This window comes from Mugil cephalus, chromosome 12 (assembly GCF_022458985.1).
Source record: "Mugil cephalus isolate CIBA_MC_2020 chromosome 12, CIBA_Mcephalus_1.1, whole genome shotgun sequence".
Taxonomy (NCBI): domain Eukaryota; kingdom Metazoa; phylum Chordata; class Actinopteri; order Mugiliformes; family Mugilidae; genus Mugil; species Mugil cephalus.
Genome location: NC_061781.1, coordinates 17,528,760 through 17,547,723, shown reverse-complemented (window position 1 = coordinate 17,547,723; position 18,964 = coordinate 17,528,760). Strand labels below are relative to the sequence as shown.

Here is an 18,964-nt window from a genome sequence, read left to right as displayed (position 1 = left end):
AAGCTGGAGCGTGGAAATGCTACTAGACGTACTGTAAGGCATCATTGCATCACGCCTCAGCTGCGGCCATGCGAAGTGCGAGGGTGACTGTGCACTCCTGTGTGTGAGTTCAGCAGGATTCCCCCTTTGTGAGGCATTAAACCCAAAGAACCTGAAACTTTTAGTCCGAGGAACTTTTTCTTCTTTTGCGGTCTGTGTTTTCCACCGCGGTCTAGAGAGCAGCGAAGATTAGACAAATTAGTCCACTGACGCACACATCTGTTTTAATATGCCTGTTTTTGCCCTGTTTCGGATTCGGCAACCTGCTCCACTCCAGCCCAGTGCCTTGTGGTAATGCACCACTGAGCATGAAGGAGACTGAAAATGTGCTGCAGTTGGTCATGATTTACCGCTCGACAAATGGGACCATTCAGAGAGACGAGGAGCAGCAGCAAAGCTGATTCAAAATGCGTAAGGAGAAAAAAAAGTGCTTTATGAGCTACTGACTGTGAAATAAAAGGCTGTGAGTAGTCAATCAATCATTTAGAAACATTACGAATGATTGGTGCTGCGAGCTCCGCCCTTGGAATACTAACCTACTTACTGGGGTTCACAGTAATTTATCCAGAGAGCTGAACTTACGCTCATAACGACAGTGTCAACATGAAGATGTTTAACAGGTGTGGTGATGATGAAATTATGAATCACCGAAAAAATTCTTTCAGATTATTTTCTTTCCATGAATGGCTGAACCAAATTTATGTCAATTCATCCACCAGTTGTTTGAGGTATTTTACTCGAAGCCACAGATATGAACCCGATGGTCACCAAAGTCACTGGGCCACATTGGTTGGAAACCATGGACGCAACATTTCAAAGCAGTCCATCCAGTTTTAGGACGTCAAAAACAGGGTAAGAGGTAACTGAGTCAAAGGTCTTATCAGTGAGATGACTTTCTCTCAGGAAAGCCTCAACGGTGGCACAGCTCGTTCATGTTCATCTGAAGAACTCAGGGTGGTAGGTGACAACTGTCAGCGATACCCACCACACATGCTTATAACATGTAGCCACGTAGCAACAAACTAGTCGCGCCGCCTCTGGTGTTGCAAGTCAGGTGTAACGGGAGCCGAGGGCTCAGTGACGCACCCACCATCTGACTTCAAGCCCTCCAAGTTTCCACACAGGCACGACTTCTGACACTCCTATGCCATGATACGACCACGTGGTGCAACGAGGCACTGTGACTCTCTGTGATCGCTCATTCTCTGTTCCTCCACCGTTTCTCTAACACACGTTAAAGTCCCTGCAGAGAAAGATGAGAGAATGAAGTAGGAGACTACACGAGAAGCGTCGTGATGAGCAGAACAGAAAGTCAGACGAGCAGAGCGACTCACATGATGCAGGCGCACAATGTGGTCTCATAAGGCTGACTGGTTTACTGCTGCTCTACCGCTTCGGCCTACAGTGGAATATCTCAACAACAATTGCCATGACGTTAAGAACAATTAAATGTTCCCCAGACAACGAGGCCTTTTATCTTCAACGATTACTTCAGTGTCACCGTGACGTTGATACCAGTGGTTTGGATGAAATGGTCGTCACATTGCATATGTAGTTCTCATCAGCTGTGCTACTGTATGTGTCTGACACTATTTAGCAAATATTAGCATGCTATCAACCGAGACAGCTAAACCAAGATGGCGAAGATGGTAAACACACCAGGCAACATCTGGATTTTGAAAATTGAGGCCAATCATGAAGTGCCAAAAATTGCAGTTCCTTGTCTGGCCACATGAGGCTGACTCCAAATATGAGACAATCAATTTTAACCTCAATGTTAAAGTAGTAGAAAAACAGGTCGCAAATAACTTTCAATGATAGCCAACGACATTACACTTGCGTGATGCTCTACATATGATTTTCAACGCTCTGATGACTATGGGAAAGTGACACACATAAACTAATTTTGGGCATTTCATATTAAATTGGATCACTACGCTCAGTAAATCAACAAACAGTAGGGCAAACCCTTTAATGCTGGTGTTAAATAATGACAATAATGAACGCCATCAAGGTGAAGTGGTTTAATCCTGACGTAGGTAATGTAGTGAGGGTGACATTACTGAAGCCTAAATAGGCTTGAACCACCCCTGAGTGGGCGTAAACCTCAGAGGAGGAGTCAGGCACTACCAAGATGGCGACAACCTGAGCCAGTTACATTGAGCTTCAAAACTGCTCTGTAGGGAAACGTGGATAATGTAATGGAGGGTTTATCCACATTTAAATATATGTATATATATATGTAGTCAGTGGGTAAATATTGTACCTGCACACACCGGTTAGCATGAGGACATTTAGCCCGAGAGCCGTTAGCATGGCTGAACACCGTGGCTTTGGTTACGCGGCTAATAAAAGTTGTGGCGCTTGTGGTGTGAAATGCCTCAACTCGAAAGCGCAATGTGACTTGAAAGGTGAGGAGACAATGATCAGAGAAGAGCTGAATAATAGAGCGTGTCTTTGTGACTGGGACAGAGACTAATTCGGTTCACAGCTGCCGGTCGGATCCAGTGTGAGAGAGAGTATTGGAATGTAATGTCGTTAATGGAATGCTCACACAGACGCCAAAGCCTGCTGCCCAACATTAACGGAGCCCGACGTGCGTCATCGTAGCTCTCACAGCTGACGGTGTTTCTGAGTGTGTGCAACTGAGTGTGTATCTCATGTGAATCTTTTTTTTTTTTTTTTTGCTTCCCTTTAATTTCTCTCTACTGTAGTACCACACCAGTCTTGTGCCATTGTGATGCATGAGCCTCCGAAATCAGTTCTGGGTGGCGTCGCCATAGTGACGGGAACAATGGCAACGCTGCACATTAACGTAATGCGCGCAGTTGAGTGCCGCGTGAAGGATTAGAGCTATGAATGGAGCATGAGATAGAGGTAATTAGTTGTGTGGTGTTCTGGCTCCTCGGGCCTCATTAGAGACATAATAGCTCGCGGTTCATTTTGAACTTGAAGGCTTGATTACGATGGTGATAGCATTTAAAGCAAATTCATTTGCTTCCTATTATTTCAAAAGATAAGGAGAGGTCGTTCTTTTAGACACGTTAAGGGGTGGCGTAGCAGATGGTACGCGCAAACTGGCGCTTAAATTCCAACCAGATGAGTTTTGAATGTTGCTGTTGTGTATTCTTAGGTCGTGAAGTTTTTTTTTTCTCTCGGCCTTTTTTGAAGAGTTTCTTGAAAAGAAGTCTCACAGAATGGTGGTTATTGTAATGTCAAGCGCAACATCCCTGCAGCTTTTCCACAAAAGACATTATTTTTCGCAAAGTGTTGCAAAGGGTTTTGAGTCTGAATGAAAGTAAACACAGATTGTTCAGCTGAGTTGTTCAGACTGAGTCGGCCATTACAATCTCTGGCATAATCACCCTTTAAGTCGGTTTATAAGGCTTTTTAATGTTTAATGTGTCTTTGTGCAGTTTAAAGTGGACGGCCGGTTTAACCCCTTGCACACAGAGGCACAAACCTCGTATCAGTGATTACACAACATATTTTGCAAACAATGTACATACACCAATCCAGAATGACATCATGACCACTGTCAGCAGATGTGAATAACATTGACAATGCAATGCAACCCACCTAGACCAGACCAGCCACCCCCACCGCATAGCAATGACGCTCCTTGATGGCATCCCCAGCAGGATGTAGCCTGACACGGAGACACACAAAACGGTTTAGGAACAACTTTAAAAAAGGAAAAAAAAGTGTCCATTCTCTGATGAGTCACACCTGCTTTGAAGGCACAACGGAGACCTACACAATAACAGGAAGGTGGTCATAATGTTATGGCTGAGAGAAATCCATATGACCAGAAATGGTAGAGGTGGGTGCTAGTGGACATATTACGTGTTGTTGTTACGTATCATATAAAATGTTCTTGTTAATTTGTCTGAGGAATGTATTGATCTTATAGTCACCAACAGTCCTCGTGACTCTCAGCTGATTGTTAGCAGTACATGACTTCCTGTGTCGTAACATCAGGCTCACGAGCCCAAGGCAGCCGTGTCGTATACGATAACTCTGTCACCCCCAAAACGACAACCATGGAAACTGGCTCGCACTGTACGTAGATAAAGGTTCCAGAGAAATGATTAGTCACGTGTAAATGCGAGTTTTGAGTTTGAGGATTGTGGCTTGCGGAAGAAAAATATCACGCGGTAGTGCTGTTCTGCTTACTTCAGCCCGAGTGTGCTCCTCATCTGTTTCTGCAGCCCAGTTGTAAATGCTTTGTTCCAGCTCCAACACCTCGGTGCTGATTGGTAACATCTGTTGGCTATTTCCAAATATGGGTGAACATAAAGGTGGTCAAGACTGAACCTGTGCCTCCTCCCCAGATGACACCACACTTGAGCTTCACAGAAAACCAAAGCTGCTTTTGAGTCATCCATCGCTAGGTGAAGTAAAAAAAAAAAAAAAAGAAAGAAAAAGAAAGAACAAGAAGTTATTTCGGTGTGCAGAAAGTTGACTTGCGAAGTATTACACGTAACAGGGTGAAGTTCTCTATAAAACAAAATTCCCTTGTAAAGCCGTGTGACACACAACTTGTCGACGTTATTAACAAAAACAAACAGGACTGTTCTTTCCTGGCCTTTGTTATTTACTTCCTCCCGTGGTCCCATCAGCTCCAGTCGAGTCGGTTTTATTTATACAGCCTGGAACTGCAGATTTGTCTCGGAGGGCTCTGCAATGTCAACAACATAGACCGGTGTCTATAATTAAAATGAATTCGAGGGAGCGCTCCGTTTAAAATGAGCTCGTAAGCTTGCCGCTGCACTTGACGAGGGTCGCTAAAACTTAACAGCGCAGCTTTAAAATTCACGTGGAAAACAGTGAGAGTCGAAAACCGTGACTGTAAAGCAGGAACCAGGCAGTGAAACAATAGCCTGAAACTGGATGTAAAACTGGACGGAGTCAGATCAAAGCGTGATACTGCAGAGCCAGCATTAATTCTGGGAGGATTTCTAACGTAGCGTAAACATCTTTATCGGCTGCTAAAATCTTTTTCTGTCCCCGCTGCTTTTGCCAGACAGATGTGTGAACTCTCCGATGGCGCAGCAGTTATGCAGACTCCTGACGTGCGCTTCCGAACCTTGTTTATTTACTCTGCTTCCACAAGTGCCACAGATCCTCTGGTATTCATGCTCGTCCTACCAGAGAGCCTGATTATTGGTAGTGACGCATGTGTACAGTTTCTCACTCACGTACACACAATTAGGAGGGCGCTAATCTCGCAGCGTAGGGAAAGAGCCAAAAAAGAAAGGCCTCGGTGGCTTCCCGAGAACGTTTCGGGAGCCCGTTTTATCTGCCTCGCATACCATTCGAGGCTTCTTCTTGTTTACTTCTCGTGGCTTCCTACATGCAGCCATTCTCGTGGATCATCACGATACAGTGTCACCGACCTGAGGCTGAATTTCCTCTTTGTCACCAGGCATAAATTTATAAACTTCCTCTCTTGGTCTGCAGCAGATCATTGGGAGGGGAAGTTATTTTTCACATTAGCACAGTTACCCTTTTCTTTTTTTCTTTATTTAACGTGCCTGTCTCTTATGGTTTTGCCGGCGCACAGAGATTCTCTCTCCGCTCAGTGCACTTTTGTCTTCTGATAACTGAGTTACTTATTCAAGGCTCTGAATCTTTTATGGTTGAGCTGTCTGTGCGAGGAGCCTTTGAGTCTGAGCCCTGAGTAGGAGGTGAGACAGGAGGGGTTCCCCGAGTGCTTTCCCAAATGTTCAAATTAACTCTCGATGGGAAGGTTTTTCATGCAGGTGTGGCCAAAGTACTAATAATTCAAACGCGACACTTGTGATTTTTTTTTCTTGGAAATGCGGCAAACAAAACCTGATACATCTCACTTCTCTGTGCCCGAAGGCTCCGATTGTTGTCAAAAACTGATTGAAAACCCAGCAGCGAGCCACACGGCTGCTCTGAAGGCCGGGGGACGGTATTTCATTTTCAAGTCAGTCCCACATACGTCACCCTGTAGTCGCAAACACACGCCAGAGCGGCAAATGCATCTTCATCTGCAGCTGGAAACAGTCCAAACGCACACTGTCTCCTGTTTGAGTTTGTTACAACAACATATGATTAAGGAAATTATCAATAAATAAATAAATAAAAACTGCTTTAAAAGGATTTATGTCTTCAAAAGGGGTAAATAAGCTTTTGCTAATTCGTGGGATTTGTTGACTATTAGAAAAAGAGTGCAGACTAACACCAACATGACAAAAACATGTTAATTTGCAGATTCTCATTTTGCATCCAGCTCTTACAATGTTGCTAAATTACTCAAGATGGTTTATTTTAGCCCCGTTTGTTACCATATAAGAAGCCTGAGAAGACGGAGAACGACTGTTTAAGCGCTCCTGTGAACGGCCATAACACGAAGCAGATGTGAAAAGATATGGTAAAACGCGTAAAATCCGAACCTCTTGATGTGGTTGTGTGCAGCTGCATCAAAATGTGTTTTAAACTATGTAGTAAATGTTAAAGCGTATCGAAAGGGCTCTTAAATGTTGTAAAAAAAAAACAACCACATGTTGACACTTGCATAACATTACGTGTCTGAGTCTTATCCATGCGTGCGGACAATCACATGTAGCGGCGGGAGTCCGCGGACGACTTGCGCAACTCGAGTTTAGTGTTTCAGTGAACCCTGTGACCCAGACAGAACCATCCTCAGAACTGAGCTCAGTTTACATGGACAGACACACAACAATGTATCTGCTACCGATATGTATGCCGAACAGTCACCAGGCAGAAACTGGCGCGGTCAATTAAAGCCGCGCGTACGCTCCGAAGATGTTCTGGGTGACACCCTCTACGATGCGTACTGATTACCAGAATTCCTTCTTAGTGTACACAAAGTTAACGCAACTAAGCACAGGGACATGAGCAAGCTTCTTGCTATTGTATTTCTACTGTCTGTTACGTCACCAACCGCCTCCCCGCTCCTCTTCTCGTCGCTTTGCTTCCTGTTTCCTGTTTCATTACAGAAACCAGAAGGACAAGGAGTCAAGTTTTCTGACACAACCAACCCCAGCCGACCCCCACCCTTATGTTGTCTCATTCCCTGGATTCCTGCGCATTCTGTGGAGACATTCAACCCCTCTCATCCCATCCCTTTTGAACCTTCTTATCCCTCCATCTGCATCCTTCAGGTCCCGTCAACCAGTCGAATTCCTTGCATCAGTCAGGGCGTCGTCTTTGTCAGTTGACTGGTGATTATGGAGCTCCACAAGGCTCAGATCTAGGTTCACTTCTCTGTAGTTTTACATGTAATGACATCAACTCTCGTTAACGGGCCAATCTGATCTGTGTGTAGAAATTTTGTTCCGTTAGATCGGTTTAATGCCGCAAAGAGACACTTGCAAGAGAACATGTTGTCCAGTATTATGAAGATATGAAGTCTCCATTTACTCTGATCTCCTGTTTTAGGTCCTCTTTAACAGGAAAGCCTTTACAGCGCAGCGACACATTGCCGTTGAATCATATCTTTAATTACTCCTCTCTCTCTTTATACAACAGAAACTGGTTTTAACCTGTTCTGAATGCCGTGAAGTGAAGCAGCGGCTCTCTCCGCTTTTTAAATTGCTTTGTAAACACCTGCAGTGTGACGTCCTAGTGAGCTGAATGCAAACGGGGCATTTACATTTTGGAAATAAACACCGCAACTAAACCCACAGTGCCTGAGAGCGCCCGAGCTCCTGTTATTGTACTACTGACGTCAAGGCTGTTTCTATGAAACATTCAGGATTTACATTGCAGATTTTCCTTTTCCGTGGTCACCCTGCGGTGAGGACGACTTTTTCAGTACGATAAGGGTCTGCGAACCCTGCGTGTCACAATGAAACATACAGCAGATGGTCACGCTGCGTTATTGAGAGCGCGTTGCAAACAGCTTGCTAATACACGTGTTACGTGTGAAACGGGCAGCCGCTGTTGACTGATAGGTTCGTGGCAGCTGGACGTCGTTCCTTTTAAGCCGAGCTCTCACAAACAGCTCCCCGACGGCCGTGCGCCAAATGCCAAGCCGTATGTCACGCGTGTAAATATACGTACGTACGTGCGCGAGGCGGGCCCGACCGTCAGCGCACACGAAGCGGGCGGCAAATCAACACCTTTCAGTCCTGCTAAAATTTAAATAGAGTTGCATAATTTTTTCTCGCCGTCTTATCTGACTGGAAAAAATGAGCAAGCAGGGAGGCAGGGAGGGGAGGGGGAGTGAAGCAGAGTTCACTTGGCTCAGGGTTGCTTTGGCTTGTGGCTCGTCCGTTGCGTCACTTGACTCCCACATTGCCTTTCCTGTCACACGTCAGACACCTGTCCGTTCTTGGGTTTATGAATAACCGGCCAGCAGGAGGGTCATCAGGGTCTGATGCATCATCGACATCACTCTGAATTAGCACAGAGCGCTCGTGCATCATCAGCGTGCCGAATCACCACTTAGGGGAAGTACAGAATACTGGACGTCTGTACCGTGCTATTTTGCATTATCGGATTTCAGTGTCGCTGTTCAGTTCTCGTCTGTAATATGAGTATTAAAGTTTGCACTAATTAGGCGTAACAGTATGTTCCTAATATTGTTGTTGTGTCTTGACAACAGGATGTTCTTAGTCTGGGGTCTTTGGGTGTTATGGGTTGAGGGGTGGGGCCTATCCCATGGATGCTTGATCAGTTTGGGAAGTAGAGACACATCTTGTGTTGTTTTCCAGATATATATATATATTTTATATAGTTGTTCTTAAACTGTTTGAGCGTGTCTGTGTCAGGCTGCATCCTACTGGGGATTTCTACTGCCATCAAGGAGTGTTGTTGCTATGGGGTGGGGTCGCCTTGTCTGGTCTACGTGTCTAAGTATCATCCATAAATTAGCCAGGTACATCAATTTCCCAGCAGAACATTGCTGTCTTGTGTCGTCACAATGTTATTTGCTTCTCCTGTCAGTGGTCATAATGTTATGCCTAATCTGTGCTTATTGAAAAGGACGTACAGTTAAATGATAATTTATGTTCAGTCTTGCTGATGGAGTGAAGAAAGAAGTTTTTCCTGAGTCTGTATTGAACCTGAGCACAAATCCTGCTTCCTGCTATCAAAAACATCCAACCACAAATTGTTTAGGAAGTGAACTTTATTTAAATAAATAGCCGCATAAATAAACAATCTCTCTTGAGCTAACATTTTCTCTCCTTCTCTGCCTCTTTCTGTTTTGTTCCATCCACGCACACACACTCACACACACACACACACACACACATGCACACACAAAGACGTGTTCAGGTTTACAGTCAAGTAACAAATCAAAAAAAAACAAAACAAAAAAAAAACATGAAATACTTCTTATTATCCAAAGTTTATCAAAAAGGGTCCTCTCAGAGATTTGCATCAAGAGTCTTAGTGTTAATAATTTTGTGATTTTGTTTTTCTTACATCACAAGAAACAGACCAAAAAAAAAAAAAAAAAAAAAAAACAGTAATAAGAAATATGAATAAAGTGCAAACCTTGCTACGGTTTAAACAGCAAGTTCAAGGGTCAAAGAAAGCATCAAAGGGGCGTCGCTCTTGTCGGATCGGGAGTTTGTTCAGATAAAGGCACAGGTGATGGTAGTGAGTGCAATCAACCTAAAATTGTTGGGCAGAAATATCAACACTTTCCCAAGTAGATCCAGATTTGGAAAAAATAAACACTGCTCCCCTACAAGATGTTTCACAGATATGGTAGAACTAACTAACTAACACTATTACACATGTCTTGTAGCTTTGTAATACGTCATCTGAACTGCCTGCACAAAATCAATCATCTCACTGCGGGTCACGTCTGCCTATTTCTACCCACATATGGGCAACAGAAGAAAGTTCCACTTCCCGCACAATATGGTATTGCTATCTTCTGACTTTTTATTTTAGATTTTTTTTTTTTATTTATTATTATTATTTTTCTACAAAAGTACAAAAAAAATGAATACTACCATGGTCCTGATAGTAACAGCTAGAGATATCAATAACAACACACACGTAGCGTAAGGATTTGGTGGCAGCGGGAGTTTTTCTCACAAAAAGCTAAGGAGATTGTGTGAAAATGGCAGCTAACCACCGTGCTACATCTTGAGACAGCATTCGAAAAGTGAAACGTCAGTAGTGTGTCTTTGATAGATCACCCATCTCTTGTGCTGTTCGCTCTTTGGTAAAACCCAAAATCCTCCTTTACAGTTTTTTTTTTTTCGAGAACTACAAGCACGCTGCAGGAAGAGACAGCACATTGAAGTTCCTTGAGGCTTTCCTCTAGGTCACTACAGCATCATGTGTTACAGAACGAGTACCTCTTCTAGTCAGCTAGCTAGCACAGCAAGGTCAAACATACTACAGGTGAAAACAGACAAACCTCAGGCAATTATGCATGTTATTTTGACCGTGTTATGTGGCTCCTCATCTTTCCGTCTTATTCCCAAGTAAAATATTGCACTGTTCCCACAGTCTTTGTTCTGTCCTTGTGAAAAAAAAAAAAAGAAAAAAAATTTCCTCTGATATTTTGTGACTGATTCTGAAGTTTCCAAATGTTTGCCTTGTTGCCTGAGGAGGTAGTAAAAGCATCTAACGAGAAGGTGCTCATCACATGAAGGGAATATGGATTGACGTATCCACACATGTAAGGTGCTACCAAGCTGACGGATGTACCTTGTGCTTTGCTCAATCAGCGAGACGCTATCTTCATTTTGTTTTGGCTGACGAGGGCGTAGCAATCTTTTTTTTGCAGCTTGAGGTAAAAGCAGCGTTTGCGTAGCTAAAGACAAAAACAACTCACAGTTTCAATACAAATCGACTCCTTCAGTGAACGTCTGTAAGCTTAGGGCACTATGCTGCATGTCCATTGCACTGCTACGGAGAAACGTCTCTTCGGAAAGGCGAACAAAGTGGGGGGGGGGGGGGGAATAAATCATTTTGGTCTTCTGTCCAGGCGAGTGAAGAAAATCACTGAGAACTTTAACAATATGTAGAAAGAGGAAGAAGGAGCTAACTTAGACAGCATCAGTGAGAAATAAATGTCGGTTCGCTCCAGCTCTCGTTTCATTCAAGTCGAATAGAGAACTGGAGAAGAGTCTTTCAGTCATTATTGCTTCTCTGGCTGTTTGATACGGATTTAACGCCCCGTCCAGAGTTTGGTTATTGCTTAGTCTTTAGCTTATATGATCTCAGAAACACGTGTTCGGACACATCGTCACATGTGTACCTCATGTTGTTAAATATAGAGTAAATTTGACTGCTTTTTTTTGTTCTTTCTCAAATCTTCTCACTGGACTCAACGTCAAGTCATTTTTTTGCTCCGACCGCGTTGCGCGGAGAGAACAATCGACGGCTGGAAGTTTTACTTCACCATCACGCAGCTACTGAGCTGCTGCTGCTGTCCGGACAGGCCCAGCTCCTGCATGTCTGGATTTGCGCGGGAGGCCGCGCCAATGCTCCACATCCCCGGTTTGGGCGGGATGGTGAAGGGGCCTTGCGTCGAAGAGTGGAGCTGCTGTTGGTAGCCGGCGAAGGTGTGCGGGTGGGGTTGCTGGCTGATGTGCAGACGGGCCTCGAGGAGATAGGCAGCGGAGGCCACGGGGGACAGGGTGGAGGAGTAGGAGGACGAGGAGGACGGGGAGCAGCCAGCGGAGGACGTCTCCAGGGGTTGCTGCCACGGTCCGTGCTGCAGGCCCACCGAGGCCTGCTGAGGAGGCAGGGCGGTTTGGGTCGGGTTGGCGTCGAATAGGGGAGAGGAAGCAAACACGGTGGTAGGTGGAGGAGACGGTGACTGTTGGTGTGCCAGAAAGAGCAGGGGATTCTGGGTAGGGCCCGTCTGGGCGGCCTGGACCTGAGGCTGAGCTTGGTGCTGAATCTGGAGCATCCTGGAACGCAAGAGATAGAAGATCAGGCTTCTATTCCAGTTCGACGCCCAAATTTTTGGACTAAAAATAACTGTGTTTTCAGTGCGTCTCACCTTTGCTGGTGCAGCACCTCCTCCAGCATGCTGCGGTGCTCAGAGAAGGCTGGGCCCAACGACCCTCTGCTGCCGCGGTTGCAGGAGGGTGGAGGAACGGCCTGCCTCGTCAGGCCCTTGATCTTATTTAATCCCAGGAGACCTTTGGTGCGTGTGTTTTTCCTCAGCTGCTGTCGGAAAGCTTTGAGGCCTGCAGGAAGGCATGGGAAAGAGTTACACAATGCTCCTTTGATCCTCTAATGTGACACAGCAGATGTGAGGAAGGCGACAGATAAGATAAGTGGTAATGTAGGAAGCGGTTTCGTGATCGCGTTGGCGTACCTTGCGTGAGGGAGGTGTCGGAGGCCCTGCGACCCTCCTGGAAGCTGGCGGCGGGCAGGCTGCCCTGGGCCTGGGGCAGGAGGTGCGAGGAGAGAGCCAGAGGGGCTCCGGCAGGCAGCAGAGCTCCGCCTTCGGCCCCTGAGGCCAGAAGTGTTGACATCTCGCCCACAGCAGCCTGCAAACTGGGGGCAGGGCTGGATGAAGACTTCAGACAGCTGTCAGACGAGGCACCGTCAGAGGGACTGACCACTATACCTACGGAAACAGGACAGGCGAGAATATTACATTCTGTCCATCTGGCGGAGCGACAATTAATGCGAGTGTTTTGTAAACAGATCGTACTTACATGGAGGATTGCACTGGTGGAAACGGGCCGAAACCTCAGCCAGAGTGTGTCTGCGGGAGGTGGTGGCGGGAGGGAGCAGGGGTCCGAGACTTTGCGTTGCCTCCTCCTCCTCCAGGTCCCTCGGTCGCACCTCTTCGCTAATGCTCGTCTCCAGCAGGCTGTTAGGTGAAATGGAGCGGTTCCAGAGCAATCTGTTCAGGCTGGCCTCCACTGGAAACACCACCCGCTGAAAACAGAAGGAGCAAGACTGTTAACCGCTGATTGACAACAGAGCAGAATGCAGTATGTACATTTGGTCTATTGGTAGACGAGACAAGACAAGACAAGAAAAACTACGCGGAGCTGCCTACCTGGAACAATCCGCCTTGGTCGCACTCCACCTCCGGGTACACGGGAGGAGGGTTTTTGGCTGGAATTGAAAACGCTGTCGTTCTAAAGCTGTCGGTGGACTCCATGATCACCTAGAGACAGGCAGAAAGCACCGGGAATTTTAGACTTCGGGTCGAGGACTTGATCGGGACTAGTTTGAGCTTGCAGCAGTTCAGCTGGAGTGCTGACCTCTGGGCCGGTGGAGTCGGAGGTGCTCCTGGGTCTCTGGCTCCAGGTTTGGCGGCTCAGCTGCTGCGTCCGATGCTCCCGCACCCTCTCCAGGAGCAGGTAGTAAATAGCAGAGAAGTGATTGTAGCTGCTGCTCTGCAGAGACTGAGGAAAAAAAAAGAGCAGTGGATTAGCGAGTTTGCCGCTTGTTTGCTTTGCGTGTTTTGTCCGTTGCTTCCTAATGACAGATTACATCCATCTCCCCCAACTTTTATCTGTTGAATTACCTCGATAGTCCTCTGGCGGTCGATCCCCAGGGTGTTCATGATGCCCAGCACAGGCTCGCTGTAGTCACCCAAGTTGGAGTTGTACTCTGTGAGGGAATGGCTGAGGGTCTGGTGGACGGCCGTCGGGTCTGCCAGCATCCAGCGGTGTTGCTTGATCTGAGCCACGCTGATCCTCTTGGCTGGGTCCACCACCAGCATCTTACGGATCAGATTTTCACAGTCTGCAGGACACAATCAACTAATTAGCCTCTGACTGTGTGAAAGTTACACTCAATTAATAATGAGCAGTCTTTGTTGTGACAGGCCGTCGGGGTAATGCATACCTTGCGACATGAAGAAAGGAATTCTGAATCGCCCCTCCGTGACTCTCTGTCTGAGCGCAGGAAGGCTGGGTCCATCGAAAGGAAGCGAGCCGCAGACGAGGACGTAAAGCACGACACCAAGGCTCTGTGAAGAAAACGAGAGGATTTAACTGCTGTTTGTCCTCAACATTTCAATATATATGACTGCGTTTCTTCGCTATGAGCCTACCCAAATGTCCAGCTGAGGCCCCTCGTACTCTTTCCCTTCAAACACCTCGGGGGCGGCGTAAGGTGGGCTGCCGCACCATGTCGACAGAGGCTCTCCTGCGTTGTAAAAGTTTCCAAACCCAAAGTCTGAAAACGAAAAAACAACTTTGTTATTCAAACTTGTTTGTTTTAGAGTAAAGAGCTTCAGGCATGGTAATGCAAACTATTAACAAGACATTGGCGAGAAAATGCTAATGTAACATCTCTTGAACAAAAGACTCTACTCTGGTGAGAGTAGAGCCATTCATTTTCTTTATATAAGAAAGTCTGTTTGTGTGCTAAATCCATTTTTTCTGGTTGACATTAGTGCTGGTAAACGGGTAGATTATTCACATTTAATTAGCGCGCAGTCAGCGCCACAGTAATTTAATTTCGAATGGTTTAGTAATCCCAAAGCAGCGAATCCTTTCTTCAGGCCAAAAACAGGAAATAATACAGACACAGCAGGGAAGGAACCGAAGGACTCGGTCAGATTCAAAGACATTAACACTCGCTGTACATCAGCTTCCTACCCCTAAATGGTGTATGGTGCAGACGTACCAGCTAGTTTTATGTTCATGTTCGCGTCCAGCAGCAGGTTCTCGGTCTTTAGGTCGCGGTGGACGATGTGGTGTCGATGGCAGTAGTCCACCGCTGTAAGAATCTGCCAGAACTTCCTTCGTGCTTCGTCTTCGCTCATGCGGCCATTTGAGGTCAGGTGGTCTGGAGGGAGGCGGAGGGGATGTTTTAGTCAATATGTGAGGTAGACGCACCGTGGCGCGATTAACCTGCTTTCATAATTGCACGCGGAGGGGATGAATATGAACTCACCGAACATCTCTCCGTTCTTTGCATACTCTGTCACGATGTACAACATGTCTTTGGTCTCCATGACCTAAGAGAAAGACAAAAAAAAAAAAAAAAAAAAAAAACTGGGTCATTCATAGCTGGTGATGACGAGTGTAAATCTAAGAGTCTGTTCCACAACATTTCAGTGTAGCCTGCTCTATACATTTCCAGGAATGAGACATTTGCTAACCATCACATTTCTCAATGTGCTAGTTCCCCTCATGGAAAAGGCTAACACCCTGCCCTTCCATGATGTACACTGTTGCATAATCCTAATGTCAGCGGCTTCCTGGGAGCCTTTTTATCATGTCTTAAAACATGTTTACAAACGTCACACACAAACCCAGAAGTGAAATGTGTAACATTCACACACACACACACACAGACCAGCTGATCAGATTTCTGGGAATGTTTTCCTGATACGAGCACCAACGGATGCTGGTGTTGAGTTTCAAACTCCCCCTATCTCTTTATTTCCAGGAAACAGGCGGAAGAATTCACATGAGCCGTTCACATGGTTCCCATCTTGTGTATGAAAAACGGAGTACGTGCAATGAGTCCACACCGAGGCATACTTTTGTGGGAAGGGACAACACACTCTGTGGGACAGAGGGACGTAACTCCCAGCCCTCTACTGAAGCTCACAGAAGGCCTCCATTTCCCAGGAGAGCCCTCCGGGACGGAGCAGTTGAGCAGAAAGGTTCCATAACAAAGCCAAATTTATCAGATGACAAAGCCCTGTCTGGATGACGCCGCCGGCCAAACTCTGAATTGAATGTCACCGAATTCCATTGAATAGTTGAATAGCTTACGTCTATTCAGCCGCCGGGCCCCCGTTTAGAAATGTGAGCGGGAAACGGTTCAGTACGCACACGTCTCTAAGCGAGAAGTAGTCTTTATCGGCGAGATAGGGCAGCTCTCTGGGGCTCAGTCACCTTGAGGTGCAGCTGACGTCACGGCTGTGAAAAACAGGCTCGGCACGTCAAGGGCTCTCGAAGCCATCCCACTTTAACGTCCACATTTGCCACAAAGTAGGCTTCAAGGCTTTTGAAGCCGCGGAGCATGAGCAGGAATTTAAAATAAATCAATGTGGGGTTTGAACCGACGCGATTGACAAGGTCGAATAAAGGCCGAGACGAGCAGAAAGGGAGAGGCTTCATTGATCCTTGACTACAGAGGGGGAAAAAAAATGCATTTTTCCTCCCATGAGACCGGCGAGAGAATGGAAGCAGCAGCTGATTTGCCAGGCCACAGGTCTCGGAGCGCTCCCGGAAGACCGCACGGGCACTAAGAGGATGTAGCCGTGAGATCACAAGACCGTCTTATGCCGCTATCCTGCCTTCGCGCAGGGAAAAGGAGATCAAGAGGTGCTGCAGCGGTGTGGGGGGGTTGCCTGCTATCGTCAATCACCAACCATCTGACTAGCATCACCTCGGAAAAGCCGAGGGCAAGGAGAAGCTAACAAGGATCACATATAAGACACATGTGGTAGAACTGCCGGCACCTGACATCTGTTTTCATGTCTGACTGAATCCGAGGTCTTTGACATTTGAATTTAGCTATTTTCCAAATAATTTTATTATAATATAAGGAGTAAAACATGACCACCTTTAAACTAACACTACGGCTCATCGTAAGTGACCAGTCCACTAATTTTAATCTCACCTTGGCGTATTTTTCGCCAAATCAACACGAAACTCGTTACGTTAAATTCAAAACCGACACACTCATTACGTCTCATTAGCGCTGAGCAAAAATAATACTCGGGTTGTGACAAACAATTATTTTCACTTTCAAGTCATCACAATTTCCATCTTGAAATCGCTTGATTCGGTCAGCCACCAGTCCAACACAAACACATTTCATTTACAGTTACATAAGACGGGGGGGGAAAGAAGTTTAGATCACTGTGCATGAGGGGAAACATTGCTGGGGCTTCCCAGGAATAATGTCACGCTCTCATTTTTACAGTCCAGACGTGATTTCACAGTAAGAGCCGCTCAGCTGCTTAAAATCGGATGTGAAGTAATCCACCAAAGAAAAAGTTGAAAATGAAAAAAAAAAAGAAGAAGAAAGAAAATGAAAGGCATTGTGTGTTTGTGTGTGTGGGAGTGTGTTTGTTTGTTTTCCACCAGGCACATGCCACAGTGCTTGGGAGGTCAGCTGAGTGGGGAAAAAGCGGATTTTGTCTACTAAGACTTCAATTTGATTAGGAGCAAAGCGGCGCTTTGCGAGGAGCCCTTCACGTGCCGCGCAGACACATTGCACTTGGCTTTAACAGGTGCTAATCGGTCCTCTACGCTTCCTCAACCAGCACTCTCCTCTCCGGGCTGCTGTTTCCTCATACCGCTCCACCATTATATAACCGGAAAAAAAAAAAAAAAAAAATCTTCAAAATGCATTGTTCCTACCACCGACTGGTACCTACGATTGTTCTCACACTCTCACTCTCTCTTTCTGCAGCGCGCGCACACACACACACACACACACACACACACAGAGGTCAAACAGGATTGCACTAATGCTGGTTTGCCGTACTTATGATTCAGTCTACTCTCAGTAGCAGCTCAAAACTACAAGCTGGTATAAACCACTTAGATTACAAATGCCCCTTGTTTTTTGCCACACACACAATGGCACTGCTGCATCTGCATATCTGTAATAGTGACGCACAGCACTCAGCAATAAAACAATGTTTGTCCCGGCTTTGCAAACCTTTCCACAACGACAGAGCCTTTTGCTTGAATATATTTACGCATGCATTCAGACACAGAGCGAGCACAGACCACTCTAAGTGTTTCGGGCAACAGCGGGGATGTGACACAGACTGAGCAACACAAGTGCACGGCAAAAAAGGCAACACTGCACAGGGATTAAACGTAGTGCACACCTGGTACAGTTTGATGATATGGGGGTGGTTTAGCAGCTTCATTATCTGCACCTCTCTGTAGATCTTCTCCAGGTTGGAGGGATTCAGCCTGGTCTTATCGATGATCTTAATGGCCACCTGAAGAGAGAAATGCAAATTTCTCAGTTCAAAAAAAAAATATTTAAATAAATGTGGCACACACTCTCGTGCAATCGCAAACTAGGAGCAGTGCTGCTTACCTGCGTTTTGGTGACTTTGTGTTTGGCCAGTTTCACTACAGCAAAGTTTCCTTTCCCCAGCGTGCGGATGATCTCATAGAAGCCAACCTGCAGGGGCCTCCCCTGGGCAGGGGTGGACTGAGCCACCCGGCTGCTCTCTGTCATGATCACCATGTTGCACCAGGAGTTACAGCGTTGGGATGAATTAAGGCTGGTACCTGCAGACGGTTGCATATTTAACATTAAAACATCCATTGCTGAGTGCACATGATCTCTAAACAGTACCAAAAAAAAAAAAAAAAAAAAAAAAAGCCTAAGTATAAATGTAGGATCAGTGGGAAAAGGTGGAGTAAGGTGCAGTTAAAATTTTCTTTGCAGTCCTATTCTCAATTTAAATGGATAAATATTCAACTTCTAAACGAGAATTTAAAACCGAATGAATTAATACGTTCTTTAAAATTAAGGTAGAAAATGTCGATATTTTATTTTCCGCTTTAAATAGTATAATAAAATATAAATATCAGAATAGAATAGAAAGAAATGGGCTGTAATAGGATAGAACGGAAAGTATAATACATATAAACCGGCTTCACTAACACCGAACGAAATATTAAAATAATATCAAGCAGTGAAACTGTGTCATCGGGAGTGAAGTCTTACCTTAAAAAGACATAAACCACCTTCTCTCGCAGTTCAGATAGATCTCAAACGAAACGCAAATCATTCCACAACCAGAGTTCCGGATCAAAATGCGTAAATAATAATGGGAATAATGCGGGAAAACACGCGCGGAGCAACTTTTTCCTCTCGTCTTTACTTTAGACAACAAGTCTTTGGGCCCGGGACTGGGCTGCGGCCGGTGTGTGCCTCTGAGCTCCGCCGGAATGCAGAGCAGAGGGCTTCGGCACTCGCTGGGGGAACTCCTCCTCTCCTCCTCCTCCTCCTTTCTCCCTCCCTCCTCCGCCACCATAACAAA

At 45.9% G+C, this 18,964-nt stretch overlaps 1 protein-coding gene across 1 annotated transcript; it reads right to left on the bottom strand.

Annotated features, from left to right (window-relative positions):
• Nucleotides 1-9,148: 9,148 nt before the first annotated feature.
• Nucleotides 9,149-18,943, bottom strand: sik1 (salt-inducible kinase 1). The gene is made up of 14 exons (XM_047600949.1): nucleotides 18,649-18,943; nucleotides 18,010-18,206; nucleotides 17,792-17,908; nucleotides 14,884-14,947; nucleotides 14,614-14,775; nucleotides 14,036-14,160; nucleotides 13,828-13,951; nucleotides 13,505-13,725; nucleotides 13,239-13,382; nucleotides 13,031-13,141; nucleotides 12,681-12,906; nucleotides 12,335-12,589; nucleotides 12,014-12,203; nucleotides 9,149-11,921 (listed from the first exon to the last, which is right to left on the bottom strand). The coding sequence occupies exons 2-14, from the start codon at nucleotides 18,160-18,162 to the stop codon at nucleotides 11,399-11,401; spliced, it is 2,415 nt and encodes an 804-aa protein (XP_047456905.1). The 5' UTR covers nucleotides 18,163-18,206; nucleotides 18,649-18,943; the 3' UTR covers nucleotides 9,149-11,398.
• Nucleotides 18,944-18,964: the final 21 nt, after the last annotated feature.

Coding starts and splice junctions, on each gene's coding strand:
- sik1 (XM_047600949.1), bottom strand. CDS start 18,162: ATGGTGATCATGACAGAGAGCAGCCGGGTGGCTCAGTCCACCCCTGCC. Junction 13,952..14,035: donor GGCCTCAGCTGGACATTTGG/GTAGGCTCATAG, acceptor TTTTCTTCACAG/AGCCTTGGTGTCGTGCTTTA. Junction 13,383..13,504: donor ACCGCCAGAGGACTATCGAG/GTAATTCAACAG, acceptor TTTTTTCCTCAG/TCTCTGCAGAGCAGCAGCTA.